Below are 17728 nucleotides of genomic sequence, written 5' to 3' on the forward strand. Positions count from 1 at the left end.
AGTGATAATCCTCTTTATAAAGCACTTATGTAGTTAAAATTTATTTTTTGTTCCTTTAAAAAGGCCCTCTGGGGTGAAAAAGCCTTGTAACATTCAAACATGAGAGACAAGACAGAATTTAATCAAAGAATAAAATAGGGAATAAGTAAATCATAAAAATTTGGAATTTTACTAACAGAAAATGACTTTAGTATTAAATATTTATATGCACTGAACATAAGAACAAATGTTCACTGAAAAATTAAAAGGTCAGTGGTTTCTGAATTCTTCTAGTAATATTCATGTTACTGTTCATCATTAACAGGCAACATGAAGGAAACATAAAAAAAAAATGCAAAATTTAGGAAATTCTATTCAAAAATTTTTTTTTCTCTTAAAATTAGGAAAACTGGAAGACCTTGGAAATAAAGAGTATCGGAACTACTCCTGTGGCCAATCAATACCTCTAAATTAAATATTTTAAAAAATTGATTGATCTAATCGACAAAAATTAAGTAAAAGTCCTGAAGATTTTCAGGTGGCACAGGAGGAGATCCATTCCTCCCCGACCCTGAGAAGATCTTTCCTGAACACTGCTAGGGAAAGATAGAGGTCTTGCTTCCTAAAATCCTTCCAAGATGAGAAAGGTATACAAAAACCTGCTGCCCTACTCACTCTTCTTCTTTTGGTCTTTCTCACTCAATGTCTTGGGATCTAATCATACTGCTCCCAGTGAGGCAGGACAGTCAGCCTGCGTGACCCTGCTTCCAAGCCACCTAGACTCAGACCCAGATGACGTTTCAGGACCTAGTCATCTCCGGCTGCAGTGCTGCTATGACAGAGGCTGGTCTCTATGCAGCTGAACAGAGATATGAAGGGTCATCTTTTGGGTACAGCTAATCCCACCCCAAGTCACGTACAGCCAAAACACAGATTTAAATACCAAAAGGACTCTTAGAGACAGCTAGCCTAGCTACCTCATTTAGAAAAACTGGTTTTCAAACAATCTATCTATAATAATAAAAGTGTAATATGCTAATTAGACCGGACGTCCTTCCAGACGTCCTTCCTTGCGGACAAAGCTGCAGTGGGCGGGGGGCCGTGGCAGAGGCCCCCGGCTATGGCAGCAGATGGGGGCCGGGGCAAAGGCCCTTGCACGAATTTCGTGCATTGGGCCTCTAGTTATTTAGAAAAAGTATTTTCTATTTAATTTGCACTTAACACTTACACAGAGTCACAAATGTCATAATTAAAATCTGTGTTCCCGATCCTAGAAAGACTGACAGCAGCATCCCTTTTCTTGGAGGACGGAATATATCACCATGAACTAATTTCCAGCCAAATTCTTCCTGGGCATCCTCCTAAAAAGAAAATGAAATTGTTTGTCATGTGATATCACTAAGACAACTAGACAGTTTATTCACAGTTGAATAGACTGATACAGAAAAAATTTTTAAAACTTACAAATGTTAATATTTCAATTTTGAAGTATAAAGCTTGAATTATGGAGCTTTACAGTTTTCCTGAATTGTTTTAAAGAAATGCTGTGTGTTATAGTCTACTAATACTATAGTTACAAAGGAATTAAAAAAAAAATACAAAGATGTGATACCTACCTAGTTCTAGTCTAAGCTTTATGATCCATCTTAATGTCTTAATTTTTAATCACACTCTATCCTTTTCAACCTACATTCATTAATCTCCAAAATAAACTAGATCTCATACCTATTTTGCTGGTACACAACACTTACACACACACTGGGAATTAGACTTTACCTTGTCATTTACGAGGAATGTACAAATTGAAGTTTTATTAAAAGTAAAAGGGCTCTAAGTGGATTAAATAAAATTATATTTGATATTGGCTTCAAAGTAATTGGGGGGCGGGGAGAGTAGGTGGGATTCTACAGATAAAACAAAACTGAACATGAGTTGGTAACTGTTGGCCTAAGGTGATGGGTCTACTAATCTCCCTGCCAGTATGGATGTCTGTGTTAAAAGTATGGGGGGAAATTATATGCATCCTTTCTTTTAGGTGATACAATACATTAGCTAGACAAGGAACCATTTCTGATTACTTTTTTATTGAACAAGTATACTGAAACATTCAAACAATGTAAGTGAAAGCTAAGTTTCCAATAGAGAGTTAGGTCCCCTTTCTTGGAGTAAAGAAATGTGACTAGTTTTTATTATTGTTGTAGAGATATTCTACCTATATATAAACAAAAGCATGAATACTTTATTTTTTCCCCCCACAAATGGTAGCATATTATATACCACTAGTAGCCCTGCACACGAATCCGTGCACCAGTAGCTCGCTGCCGCCCTCCAGTAGCTCTCGGTCGGCTGCCGCACTCTCCTGTAGCTCCCAACCCCCCAGGCCCCCTCATAGTTTGCTGCCTTGCCCCCTCCTGTAGCTCTCCGCTGCCCCACCCTCCTGCTGATCCGTGATCTGGTCGTTACGCGTTGGTCATTACACTTCATGGCATAACAACCATTTGCATATTATATCTTTATTATATAGGATATTTCATACCTTATCTTTTTAGTCTAAGAATATCATGTGGTGCTGTTCTACATTTGTATATACAGCGTTGCCTCTTTCTTTTTAATGCTTACAAAGTACATTCCACTAAATGAATATTCCATAATTGAAATCTACTATTATAAACAACATATATTCATTGTTTTAAGATAAAAAAGTAACAATAGTAAAATCCTTTGCATCCTGATTAGTTTCTAGAAATGGAACTGTTGGGTCAAATTACATTATAATCTAACATTGCCAAACTGCCTTCCATAACTTACACCAATTTATATTCTCATAAACTATGCATCAAAGTGCTCATGTCCTCAATCCCCAACACATTATCATATCAAACATTTAAACTTCTGCTAATGTACCAGGTGAAAAATCTTGCACTGCAGTTTTAATTTGCAGTTCTCTTATAATAAGTGATGTTGTATCTTTTTATATGTTTCAGAACCATTTGTATTTCTTTTTTATGGACTTTTCATGTACCTTGCTCAGTTTCTTAGTGGATGGTTGATTGTTTTTAGGATTTCTTTATTGAGGAATTAAACAATTTGTGTTTTTAATAGGTGTTAAAGTATTTTCCCATTTAATATTTATCTTTCAATTTAGGTATTTTTTGCTATTCAGATTTTTAAATGTAGCATTTATTTTATGGCTTCTGGCTCTCTGTCATACTTATAAAAATAACTTCACATGTGTACTACTATTTTATTGTGTCACATTTTCATTTAAATCATTAATTCTTAAAATGTAAGGAATAAAGTTGGTCTTTATTTATCTTCCCAGATAGCCACTCACTTTATTCAATACTATGTATCCAATCTGTTTTTTAAAATATACTTTTGTTAATCTCCAATTTTAGACTCATATTACTAGATACCGAAAATGTTTTCTTGGAATTTTTTGGTTTACCAATCCTTCTAAATCTCTTTAGCATTGGTTTTTATTCATTTACTAGAGGCCTGATGCACGAAATATATGCAAGAGTAAGCCTTCCTTCCACTGGCTGCTGGCACCGGCTTCCCTCCGGCCGCCAGCACCCAGGCTTCCCTCGCAGCCCCAGCTTCATCCGGAAGGTCATCTGGAAGGACATACGGAAGGATGTCCTGTCTAATTAGCATATTATAGTTTTATTATTATAGATTATTATAGATTATGTGTTTTCTGCTAAAGTAATTCTATAGAAATTCCTGCAGTGAAGGTCTGTTTGTGGGCAAATGTATTTCATCTTTATTTCTGAAAGATAGCTTCTCTGGATATTTAATGCTATGTAAATAATTTCTCTCACCAATTTAAAGATATTCTGTCTTTGAGCTCCTACTGCTAGTCTGTTTATTCTTTGTTGATCCTCTGCCTGATTTTTGTCACAGTTGATCTAGGTGTGGATTTATTTGTATTTAGTCTGCTTGGGATATATTGTTTCCTATATCTATGGATTCTAATCTTTCATCTGTTCTGTAAACCTATTACTTTTCCATATATTTTATACTCTGTATCTAACAGTTCTAGTATCTGAAATCTTGTGGGGGGTGTCTAAATCTGTTGTTTATTATAAATTTTTATGAATTTCTACTAATAGACCATATTTTGTTGATCTTAAATTGTGAGAATCCTGTAGCTAAATTTGGAAAACTTTCCTTCAGAGAATTTCTACTTGAATCTGCCAAGAATCAAAAGGCACTTACAAAGCTAGCATCATTTTGCCCTCCCTACTCCCCTTTAAGAAGCCAGGGTTAATGTAGGAGAAGACTGAGGTTCAGCTCCCTCACTAATGACCTAAGATTTAGTTTCTCAATTGATTAAAGACTTTATATAAGCATTGCCTTAAAGGAGAACTTTGACCTCCCATGCTTGTGTTGCTTCCTGCTCTGGCCTCAGTGCACTTTTCTGGAGGGGGAGTAGCGCAGTGGGGGTAGTCCTTAGATACATTTCTTGCCTACCTTGAGCTCAGCAATGCGCCAACAAATGTACATAAAGGACTGACTAGTTTATTCATTTATTCAACAAATATTTATTCAGCACTGATTATATGCTCAGAACTGTTCAAAACACCAGTGATACTACAGTGAGTGTAACAGAAAAATCCCTGTTTTCATGAGTATGTGTTCTCATTGGGAAGGTAGACAATAAGTAATCAAAATATATAGTACATTAGATGGTGGAAGTGTTATAGAAAAAAATCAGGAAGTATGGATATGTATGTGGGGTGGAGAACATGGGAAGATCATGTTTCAGTAAAGACTTGAAGGAGGTAGGGGAGCCAGACATGTAAATATTTGAGGGATGAACATTTGAGGTAGAGAGAAAAGCAATGATCCTTCCGGATTATTGTAAAGACTCTGGCTTTCACTCTGAGTAAAATGAAAAGCCACTAAAGGGTTGTGATCAGGAGTAAATGATCTGATTTATGTTTGAACAGATTTGCTCTGACTGCTACAGCAAGAAACTGGAGGTAGGAAAAGAATGGTAGCAAGAATGGAAGGAGGGTTGCCCTGACCCTGCATCCCATGACAAACCTGATTAAATTAAGAAAATGCCACTAACTCAGTAATTATTTGGAAATGTCAATTATGAACAAAGTATCTTGAAATTATTTTAATAAAATATGTAATAAAACAATAAAAACACCATGAGAAAGGATCATAGAATAGAGGTGCTAAAAAGCTTATAAACATTAACATGTTCTTTTCTAATTAGAAGATGACAGAAAGGTTAAGAGGGAAGGCTAAGAGGCTGGGGAAGAGAAAACAATAAAAATCTGAGTTTTTTGTATTTATGACAAGTCACTGTGGTTCTTATGGAAATTTTGTTAAACAGCTGTTATAAATGAAAAGCTATAAAATGTATAACATTATGCAACTTAAAATGTTTGAGAATAAATGAGAACGGGACAGTAAGTTACTTTGAATATACCAAAAGGTAGAAATTATAAAGGTTCAGTTAAAATAAATTTTTAAAAATTAAATATACACACAAATAAAAATTTCATGGGAGTTATTCTATTCAACTTTGCTGTTTCACACACTGAGTGTATGCTGGGAATGGAGTATCTGACAGACCTGACAGCACGTAAGTGAAAAAGAGGACAGAACCAGATGTGCACCTACATTCTGCACCAAAATACTGACACAGATGAGGCTGTGAACAGTTCAGTTCTCTATGCTGTGGTGACTGACTTTCTAGACAATGCCAAATTCTTAACGATTATTTTCTTATTTGAAAATGTGAATTCAGGATAACTTTTGAGAAGAATCCTATATAATAAAGAGCTAATATGCTAATGGTTGTGACGCCCTCATGCCGTAACGACTGTTCAGCAGGAGGCTGCATGCAAGGAAAGGTGGAGCCGCCACATTGCCCTGGAGATGGGGCAGAAGCGGGAAGGCGCCCAGAGGAGGTGGGACCATCCTGTTGTGGGGAGGGCAGGGGTGAGAGCCCATAGTGCCCCCCTTACCAGTCCTTCTCCACCCACCGCTCACACTCACCGCACCCACTGCCCACCTGCCAGGGGAAGGAGCACAGTGTGTGCACCGCCAGAAAGCAGTGCTTGAAACTCCGCAGCAGGTGGGAGGCTTCCACGCTCTCCTCTGGCACCATGATGAGGCAGAGCTATCGTGTTGCTCTGGAGACAGGGCGGAAGTGGGGAGGCGCCTGGAGGAGGCGGGACCAGCCTGAGGCAACTTGCGGGACCGAGGGTGGGGCTTGAAGCGGCCTGAGAAGGCTGGAGGGGTCAGGGGCGGGGCCAGGTGCACTGGAGCTCTGGGTGGAGAGGTTAGGGTGTCAAGGCTGGGCACTGGGCAGCGGGCGGGTGGGTGAAGTGCGCACAGATGGGCAGGGCCGCGCTTTCGCACACTGGGCTTCTAGTGTTTTAAAAGCACATTCTACCTAAAGTTATTATTTAAAACCTTTCCATACTGGGGGAACCATTTTGCAAAATACATAATTGTTGAGCCACTATTCTGATCACCTGAAATTAATACAAAATAACACCGAATATAAACTGTAATTGAAAAATTAAAAAAATCAAACCTTTCCAAAGAAAATATAAAGACATTTCTTGGAACAGAAGAACAGTTCAAATGTTTCACTCACCGTAGAATCCATCTGATTATATCTGGCAATATCTTTATGCAGTGTCCGTAGCATAATCATAGCAACCATTCCAGACAAGAAGAGGACAATGACCAGGGAATTCATAATGCTGTAGAAATACACATCAGGATTAATCTGTATCTTAATCTTTGCAACAGTGAAACTCCTTTTTAAGTTGTTTACTAAATAACATTAATACAGTATTTTTCAAAATGAATATTTTACCTAAAATTCAACAAATTTAATCAACTGTATTCTGCTATGTGTCCTTCCAGTGTATACATAACTTTGTACACTTATAACATAGTTTTGTGGTCTGCTGAGAACTAGGATTTTTTTCCCCATGGTCAGCATCCTATATAATGAGAGGAATATGCTAATTATCCGTTATGTCGTGAGGCGTAACAACCGACCGCGTTAATGACCGGATCACGGATCTGCAGGAGAGTGGGGCAGTGAACTACAAGCGGTGGCGGAGAGCTACAGGAGGGGGCAGGGCAGCAAGCAAGTGGGAGGCAGAGAGCTACAGAAGGGAGCAGGGCAGCAAGCTATTGGGGGGGCATTGGGAGCTACAGGAGGGTGGGGCAGCGGGCAGAGAGCTACCGGAGGGCAGCAGAGACCTGCTGGCACACGGATTTGTGTGCAGGGCTACTAGTTATTAAATAACTACGGTGCCCAAATCAGTGCAACACAAGCTGTAAGAATCAACAAAGGACTGATCTGTTCCTCAAGAAATTTAGCGAAGAACAAATTTACTCAGTAAATTAATGAATGTCAAAGGATAGTTGGCAAAGTACGAAAAGGAGAGTAATAGCACCATGAACAGTTTTCTAGATAAAAGTTTTGAGTCACTCTTTTAAGAGAGAATAGTCATAAAAATAGCAGTAGCTTGTTTATTGAGCACTCTTCCTTTCCAAGTAAGGTGCTCAAATGCTCTGTTTCATTATTTCCTTTAATCCTTAGAACAGTCCCATGAGGCGGCTATTTCTAGATAAAGAAATGGACTCTAAAAAATGGCGTGACCTGGTCTGACTCATAACCAGTAACTTAAATCCAGGATTGAACCCACCTCTGATTTAAAAGGTCAGACTTTTGAATAACTGAGGAGAATTAGAGTGAATCAGATGTTTAAAGGGACAAAGAGTAGAATAAGTATAGAGCAGAAAGCAGATTAATTATAGTCTTACCTAAACCACTGAATGTGGGTATGAGGCATAGATTCCAGAATATAGTCCCATCTAGATGCCCACCTGATCTCTTTATCTTCCTACAGGGATTCAAAACAAAACAAAACTCTTTAAATAAGCACTTGCTGACAAAATCTATTAAGAATCCCCAAATTTCCATTCTCAGCTTGACCTTCCATTCAATCAACAAATGCAATTTCTTGTTATCATAATTTGGGTTAGTCATGAGTTTAAGGGAGTCTTAATTTACTCAAGTCTCAGGAAAATCAGGATGAGATTAAATAGTAAATAAAAAATAATAGGAGTTCCTACAGGTACCTACTTACTTGTACTTTTTCAAAATCTTGCTTTAAATTTTAAATAGTAAGGGTGTATTTTACATGTTAAAATTTAGGGCTATATTTAATTTTTTTAAGAAAATTGAGTGGAATAACTTATTTGTTTTGATGTCATCTGTCTACACCTATAAGACGCTTAAGTAGACCAAAATTATAACCTAGGCACACTGAACATCTGGCAGGTGTCACCCACACAGAGCTCTTAATACCTAGAAAGAAATATATACTGTTTATTGTACTAGGCCAGTGGTCAGCAAACCGTGGCTCGCGAGCCACATGCGGCTCGGCTCGCGAGCCGCCGTTTGCCGCTCTGTTGACTAATGAGTTTGCCAACCACTGGACTAAACTAAATGTTACCGTGTAGTTGGAACCTGTGAGGATTAGGCAATTGTGGCATATTGTGTGCAAAGAGGTAAAGGGTAGTATATGACAGTGGTCGGCAAACTCATTAGTCAACAGCGCGGTAAACCGCGGCTTGCGAGCCGCTGCGGTTTGCCGACCACTGTACTAGGCTTACAAAATTACACACTATATGGGGATAGTAAATGTCACAACTAAACTGGATTGCCAAAATAGTTCATTAAAAATAGAGGTGGAATATTGCCTAAGATCCTCATGAAATAAACTTTTACTTTCCTCCTAAAAAAACTTCAAACTTCTCCATTAATTAAAACACTCCCCCTTGAATTCGCTAAGAACCTATATAGATCATCTACCATCAGGAAATTTTTAATTTAAGTTTACCAGAGGCCTGGTGCACGAAATACATGCATGGGTAGGGTCCCTAGGCCTGGCCTGTGATCAGGGACAATCAGGGCCTCCGGCTGCCGGCCAGGGCCTCTCTTCACTGGCTGCCAGCTGCCGGCTGGGGCCTTCCTTCGTTCTGCGCCACCCCCTGGTGGTCAGCACACATCATAGCGAGCGATTGAACTCCCAGTCTTCCAGTCAAACTCCCAAGGGGACACTTTTTGCATATTAGCCTTTTATATAGATACTCACACCCAGATTTAAAAATGGTGTTTTTCCCAAATGCTTGTAGCATATATCTTTGACAATTTCACACCAACTTCTAAGCCTATTTTCTACCTTTTGCCTTATATGTATCTCTTATGGCTTAATTAATCGGACTCAATTCTCCAAGTTGCTATGCTTCTCATTTAAATGAAGACTTAGTTTTGAGTGTGATTATATTGCCTGGTGCACTGATAAACTATTGCAAAAATTAGCTCATTAAAAGCTTATATTTTTGACAAGCTTAATCATTAATATTTTAATTAGTTTAAGTAGTATGAATTTAAAATCAATTTCTGAGTTACATTAAAAATAAAAACAAACTCACCTTGAAGCTAACAGAGTAAGTATAGGCAATTTTGATCTCCCCAGAGGCCTTGTTACTTATATCCATGGGGGTTCTAGAGCAGTCTGGTTTATCTATATTGGTATGTTTGAAACTGTGGGAAGAAACATTTTGGAAAGATGCTGATAAAGTACAGTTTCAAAAAATGGGGTAAAGGTTAGAGATTTTGTAAATATTTCACAATGCTGAAAATCAAACATGAAATTATTCATGTCACATTTAATAGTATAAAACATTTATTTCACTCAGATAATGGGCTTAGTTATAAGAATGGATACAAATTATTACTCAAAATTAGAAACTAACTTTTGAAAACACTATACTTGAAGAGCATTAAATAATCTTAAACAAACAAACAACACTGAGGGAGTTTAAATTAACTACCATCTTATTATGGGGTGCATTTCTTTACCACCAGTGAAAATGGCTAATTCAATTGGTGGTGGTGGGGATGTCCCTGGAAAAAATGGAATATTCAATCAAAAAGACCTCACAAATAACTAATAGGTACTTTAACACTAAAAAATTGACAAGCTAAAGAGATGCCCCTTTAATGACTTGTCATATACTGGCATCTAACACTGCATGGAGACTTTCAAAATGACAGCACTAATCAGCTCATCTAGGCCTCTGATGAGAGGTCAAGCTGCAAATATCTGAAGCAATGCTTTTCCATTGTAAAGGGAACTCTGTTCCAAACACCTCACATTTTCCATTCTAACCTGACATGGAAAAGTCAAAACTTCCTGACTGAAAAACAAAACAAAAAGGCACTTTGGCTTGACCACTTGACCACTGACAAAAAAAACCCAGAACTCAGTAACAAATCATGCCAAAGGGAGTTTTAGTAAAATCAATCCTGAAATGCCAGATTATATGCTAGAATACTGATTAAGGAAAAAGTTAATAAGGCCTGAAATACTTACTCTTTGAGTCTAAATTTCACATATATTTAATTACTTTTTATGTTTGTATAGTTACCTTTTTGGTTCAAGTTTAGCAGCCACTAATCTTGCTCCCATGGACCCAGTTTCAACAACGTGGTAGTGTATTTTTATGTCAACGTGGTTGAAGATGTAAAATGTATCTCTTTCATGGAAATCTGACTGTGGAACAGAATTTAAAGTTAAAAGTAGAAACTGGCTATATAAGATTAAAACATAAAAATTAGTCACAACAACTAGGAACATTTAAGCTTAGGCAGGATATTAATCCTTCCCCATAAAAATATTTCAGTTTTAAGCTTAAATATAAGCCAAACTAATTGGCAAAGGTACAAATTACATTTCTTTAATGTTTTAATTCTTACATAAAACTTAATAAGTGCTTGTTATAAAGAATACATCTAATATTGTCTATGTTTTCACAATATAACTTACAAAATAAATTTTAAAATACTACATTTTAAGTGTGCTAAAACTTAAACATTTTAACACTTTTCCTCCATGGAAGTTTATAACTTCAGTCTAAACTAATAACCTAAATTATTCCAGTGTCTCTGGTCAACTCTCACTAAAGTGTTCACTGATATAACCAGTTTCATGATCAAGCTCATGCTAACTTCTAACAAGTCATATTCATTAAGAGATTAAATCAGGGTGACCTGATTACACAAAATTTAATATACATCCCCAATAATTTTAATTACTTTCTATATTAATGTCTTCACTTTATTATGATCTCAAAAACAGATACCTTTTAAAAAAGGTGTAAAACCAAACTTTTGCAACACAGGGACTTAAATTTGCAATACAAATTTCATGGATTTATACTGAGATCTTTTTGGCACTACATTATCTATACATTTTTATACATAATATTTATGAATCTAACTTTTAACAGAATCAGAACGGATAAAGTCCTAGCCCTTTGCACGTAGCACACACTAAGTAAATGTTGAACTAAATCTGAATTATTTTTGTTCCAGAGTTAAATTTGTACACTGTTAATCTGACTTCGGTTTAAGATCTAAGTGGCTGTAATTCAGAACATCTGAACAGCACTCATTTGATGAGTATAACAATTATGTCTGGGTAAAGAAAGAATCTTTCTACCAAAAACCATATTTTAAAAAGAAGCATAGAGCCTAGGTGATGTGGCTCAGCTGGTTGAGCTTTGTTCCATGCACCAGGAGGTCGCTGGTTCGATTTGTGGTCAGGGCACATGCCTGGGTTTTGGGCTCGATCCCCAATAAGGGGTGTGCAGGAGTCAGTGCATCAATGTTTCTCTCTCACTGGTGTGTGTGTGTGGTGTCTCCCTTCTCTCTGAAATCAACAAAAACATATTTTAATAGAAGCATAGCGTTTATCACAAACTTACATTAATAACACAGGCATCTTTAGCACGGCCTTTATCTGTAATGTAACAGCCAATAGGAAATCCAGGATTACAGTACTTCTGACCATCTTCGACATCATAACACCATGTTACAGGCATATTATCCACAATCCTACACACAGAAATAAAAATCAAGTTAGTAATAACTAAAAATAACTAAGAATTACTGCCCAAGTATGTCATCACTTCATAAAAGTTAATGAATTGTGAGATTTCATAAGCAATAGCATTATGCCAATATTTGATATACTGTAGTGAAGAAAAAAAACTTTATAGTTGAAACTATAAATGTACGTAGGAAAGGAAGTTTAATTAATTGATTTATTGCAATTGCTAATTTAACAATACCCTTATTTAGACACCTAAGTATAATGGTCTTTTAGCAGAACACTTACAAGTGTTACTAAATAGATGCAAAGCAATATATCTAGTTCCTCAGGAAAAATTTATGGAACAGAATAGAAGCAAATGTCTTTTATTACTCAGGCAATTCAATAAAAAGGAAAAGAATATAATTGCAAGATATGGGAAAATATTTAACTTAAGGGCCAGGTGGAAAAGTGAAAAATATAGTATTTCTAAAACTGCGTAAATCCAACTTATGTCTAAAAGAAATGCTGCAATAAAGCTACAGAAACAGATCTTTCAAGTTCTATAGTGAAAAAGAACTTTTTAAAGAAAAAAGGATAAAAATAAAGAATAAAGTTCTATAGCATTGTGTAACTAACTACATTAAAGTCCGAGCATGCGGTCCCCTATGCCCAGAGCACACTGCAGGATACAAATAAAAAAAATTACTGAAAATATACTAGCTGTATTACAGTCATAAGACAACACTCCAGGGCATGTTTTATTTGTTAATTAATGTATGCCTTAGGAAATAAAATTATGATTTTATATTTCCCCCAAGGTGAACATTAATGATCTAATAAAACATGTCTGGTCACATTTAAATGCTATTTAATAGTACCCAATGTACCAAGTTTTAGAATCACCTATACTATTAAGTTGCTTATTATTATAACCAGCAGGCTAGTGGTTTCCATGAAAAAACAAACAAAACAAAAAACAAACAAACAAACAAAAAAAAAACAACACACTATAAAATATTAGAAGCATGAAAGCAATGCTTATAATTCAGATTTTTCTGAAGGCCTAAATAATCAGTTAATTGCCTTAATTTTTTAGAGGATGAAGTTCAATCAACAAACATATACTACCAACATATTAAATACTAGAGGCCCGGTGCACGAATTTGTGCACGGGTGGGGTCCCTCAGCCTGGCCGGTGATTGGAGCCAATCAGGGTGGCAGAAGGTTGGCCAGGGGGAGGGGCCACGGGAGGTTGGCCAGCTGGGGGGAGGGGCCATGGGAAGTTCCAATCCGGGCCATTGGGGCTGGCCAGCCGGGGGGATAGGGGCCACGGGAGGTTGGCTGGCCACGAGGAGGGGCCGAGGGTAGTTAACCAGCTAGAGAGGCCATGGGAGGTTGGCTGCGGGAGCACAATGACCACCAGGGGGCAGCTCCTGTGTTAAGTGCACGTCATAGCGACCGGTTGAGCAGTTGTTCGGTTGCTTAGACTTTTATATATATACTAGAGACCCAGTGCACGAAATTCATGCATGGGAGGGGGGTTCGTCCCTCAGCCAGCCTACACCCTCTCACAATCCAGGACTCCTCAGGGGATATCCGACTGCCGTTTTAGGCCCGATCCCTGCAGAATAGGGCCTAAACCGGCAGACATCCCTCTCACAATCTGGGACCGCTGGCTCCTAACCACTCGCCTGCCTGCCTGCCTGCCTGATCACCCCTAACTACTTTGTCTGCCTGCCTGATAGCCCTAATCCCTTGCCTGCTTGCCTGATCGCCCCTAACTTCCTGATCGCCCCTAACCACTCTGCCTGCCTGCCTGATTGCCCCTAACCACCTCTGCCTTGGCCCACGCTGCCGTGGCTTCATGCAGAAGGTCATCCAGAAGGATGTCCGGAAGGTCATTTGGCTGTCTGGCCTAATTAGCATATCACGCTTTTATTATTATAGACTAGAGGCCCAGTGCACACAAAATCGTGCGTGATTAGGGTCCCTAGGCTTAGCCTGGCCTCCACCGCCCTGCAATGTTACATGAAGCTCCCCGTCCCGGGACGCTCCGGATGCTCGTGGCCCCTCGACTGCTCTGCGATGGTCCCCCCACCCTACTGCTCCGCGAAGCTCGCCGCTGCCCCCGCGAAGCTCGCCGCTGGACGCTCTGTGAAACTTCCCTGCCCTGCGACTGCTTCGCGAAACTCGCTGCTGCCTGGGTGACTGCTCCGCTAAGCTCACGGCCACCCCATGAAGCAGCCCACCACCACCGCTCAACAGTCCCAAGTCCCGCCCCGCCGCCAGCCCCCCATCATGGTGAGTGGCTCGGGGGCTGGGGGAGAGGGGGGACCGAGAGGTGCTCCATGCACTTCATGGTGACCGGTCGCCTGTTGGGTCGTGACGCCACCTAGCTCTTTATATATATTAGGATATAATACCTTTAAGCTATCATATCAGAGAAAGTACCACATAAAAATTATAGTGCTAGTTACATAAAAGGAAATTAAGTGGCATTTTAGGTTTTTAAAAAAGCAAACATCCGATATTAATTATTTATCTAATGACCTGACACAATAAACCTTTCCCTGGTAATAGCAAGCATTAAAAACAAACAAAATACAACTAACTCTTGGAAATAAATGTCAAAAAATTAAAAGAGTATCATTTTCAATTACTGCCTTGCTTGCTAAGTTAGGGAGTAGTAGTTATTTGAATTTATAAAACAAAAAAAATATTAAACCATATTTTCAATCTCATAATGAAAAAGAGAATAAGGAGAGGACTCAAAGGATAAAGGTTGAATAACTGGTCCAATTATTTTACCATTAAGGACTCCTTTTCATTATTTCCCTCTATCCTCCAAGGATTCCATTTGAAATATTTCTATCAATCAAACTTCATTTATCAATAACTCATTTTTCTAAATAAATTCCCAGAATTTCCGAGAATGGAATAACCTATGTTGCTAAAATATATTCAGAAAATTGCAACCAAAAGCAAAGAAAGTTGGCATCTAATTTATTCTATGTGATTCTAACCTGAGTAAATTTACATTACTCACTAGGTTTTTAAATTGTAAAAATAGCACATCATTCTCCTTTGCTAGCTTGGTGGGTTTCAGGATTAAAATTCACTAGACTAAAAATCTTCAAAGACTCTTTTCTGTCAAAGAAGCTATAGTCCAGTGGTTCTATGATACTGAGAAAACTTAAGTACTCTGATAGCTAAAGAATTATACTTTTATAAATAAGTGTCACAAAGTTTTGGAAACTTAGGCAAGAAGTATAATTACAAACCAAGTAGAATATAGCTGAAAGGAGTTCAAGTGTCTTGTGTATCAAAACACTATCTCTCCCCCTCCCTTCCACTCAAAATCAATGGAAAAAATATCCTCGGGTGAGGATTAACAAAAACAAACAAACAAACAAACAAGACAATATGGTTAAAATATTATGGGGGAAAAGAATGGTTCATTCATGTCATGGAATGCTATACAACTATGACAAGAATGATACAGATCCATAGATGTGTTTTACATGGAAAAATGCCCAATTTTCTTAAATGAAATGAGCAAGTTGCAAAATAATGTGTATAATGTTTTGGTTGTGTTATTTTAAAAATGTACACACCCTTTCATATACCTGCATATGTATAGAAAACCTGGAAGCATACATAAGAAATAATAGTGCTACCTCTGGCCCTAGCCGGTTTAGCTCAGTGGATAGAGCGTCGGCCTGTGGACTGAAGGGTCCCAGGTTCGATTCTGGTCAAGGGCATGTACCTTGGTTGCGGGCACATCCCCAGTGGGGAGTGTGCAGGAGGCAGCTGATCGATGTTTCTCTCTTATCAATGTTTCTGACTCTCTATCCCTCTCCCTTCCTCTCTGTAAAAAATCAATAAAAAAAATATATTTAAAAAAAAAATAGTGCTACCTCTGGAGAACATAATTAAAGAAGCTGAGGGTGATAGAAGACTCTTTACTTTTTATTTAATACTAGAGGCCCGGTGCACGAAATTCGTTCACGGGGGGGGGGGGGTGTCCCTCAGCCCAGCCTGCACCCTCTCTAATCTGGGACCCCTCGAGGGATGTCCGACGGCCCGTTTAGGCCCGATCCCAGTAGGATCGGGCCTAAACGGGCCGTCGGACATCCCTCTCACAATCCAGGACTGCTGGCTCCCATTTGCTCGCCTGCCTGCCTTTCTGATTGCCCCTAACTGCTTCTGCCTGCCAGCCTGATCACCCCCTAACTACTCCCCTGCCAGCCCGATTGCCCTTAACTGCCCTCCCCTACCGGCCTGGTCACCCCCAACTGCCCTCCCCTACAGGCCTGGTCACCCCTAACTGCCCTGTCCTACAGGCCTGGTCCCCCCTCCCAATTGCCCTCCCCTGCAGGCCTGGGTCCCCCCCAACTGCCCTTACCTGCAGGCTTGATTGCCCCCAACTGCCTTTTCTTGCACGCCTGGTCCCTCCCAACTGCCCTCCCCTGCTGGCCTGATCACCCACAACTGCCCTCCCTTGCAGGCCTGGTTTCTCCCAACTGCCCTCCCCTGCTGGCCATCTTGTGGCAGCCATTGTGCTCACATGGGGGCAGCCATCTTGTGTGTTGGAGTGATGGTCAATTTGCATATTACTCTTTTATTAGCTAGGACTAGAGGCCTGGTGCACAACATTCATGTACTGGGGAGGGGGCGTTCCTCAGCCCAGCCTGCAACCTCTTGCAATCTGGAACCCCGAGGGGTCCTTAGCGCTGCCACAGAGGAGAGCTTCCCACCACTGCCGCTGCGTTCGCCAGCCGTGAGCCCGGTTTCTGGCTGAGTGGCACTTTCCCTGTAGGAGCACACTGACCACCAGGGGGCAGCTCCTGCGTTGAGTATCTGTCCCCTGATGGTCAGTGTACGTCATAGCGACTAGTCGTTCCACCGTTCGGTAGATTTGCATATTAGCCTTTTATTGTATAGGATTTTTCTGTACTGTTTATGTTTTTTTCACAGACATATATTTATTGCTTTGTAATTTAGAAAATGATTATGCTCTTCCCATAATGTCTCAGTGCAAAGGTTAACAAGAAGCGCTGCATTCACAATAAAATTCCATAATAGAACACTATACTTTTTTAAGTCTTTCAGATTTTTAAAGGCTCATGCTTTATCTCTTTCAATTCTGTAATCTATACTCAAAATCAAATTACATAGTACAAACTTTCTGAAGTCAAGGACAGATATACTCAACCTATACTTCAAATAAATTCATCAAAGTGAATTAACATTTTCCAAGTATGTAATGAACTGATTTAAGGATTAAAGCCCACTGCCTAAATTATCAGACTGTATATTGTGATATGGATTAGATTTTTTTGTTAATGGATTCAGACTTGAAATCATTAACTTTTCAGATACAGCTACAAAATCATTATTCATCAGCACTTTTCCAGTTGTTGTTTTTTAAGGCAGAATAGTTTAAGTTTGCAACTGATACACCTATCACAAATTGTTTAATAAACTGTACTAACAAATGTTTTCTAACTTTGTAAACTATTTTAAGTTATTTATTCTTGTTATTAAGCATCCTGGCATCAAAATAGTACCTATGTTAACTGCATCATAAACTAGTTAAAAATATTTCTAAGTACATTACTAAGGAAGTTACTGAAGAGCTGCTTCTATTACCTTTAGGAGCAAGACTCTTCAGGGGTGGGCAAACTTTTTGACTCGAGGGCCACAAGGGGTTCTTAAACTGGACCAGAGGGCCGGAACAAAAGCATGGATAGAGTGTTTGTGTGAACTAATATAAATTCAAAGTAAAGGAGCGGAGGGGAGAGCAAGAG

General features: G+C 39.0%; 1 protein-coding gene across 1 annotated transcript in view; it reads right to left on the minus strand.

Moving 5' to 3' along the window:
- The window catches only part of TM9SF2 (transmembrane 9 superfamily member 2), a 67677-nt gene that overhangs the window by 27240 nt on the left and 22709 nt on the right, over positions 1–17728 (minus strand). The window contains exons 5-10 of the mRNA XM_080662459.1: positions 11809–11938; positions 10471–10595; positions 9472–9583; positions 7795–7874; positions 6608–6716; positions 1208–1340 (exon numbers count right to left, since the gene is read on the minus strand). Coding sequence (XP_080518585.1) covers positions 1208–1340; positions 6608–6716; positions 7795–7874; positions 9472–9583; positions 10471–10595; positions 11809–11938 — 689 coding nt within the window. The remainder of the gene's footprint in view (positions 1–1207; positions 1341–6607; positions 6717–7794; positions 7875–9471; positions 9584–10470; positions 10596–11808; positions 11939–17728) is intronic.

Source organism: Plecotus auritus (assembly GCF_963455305.1).
Source record: "Plecotus auritus genome assembly, chromosome: 3".
NCBI classification, from domain to species: Eukaryota; Metazoa; Chordata; class Mammalia; order Chiroptera; family Vespertilionidae; genus Plecotus; species Plecotus auritus.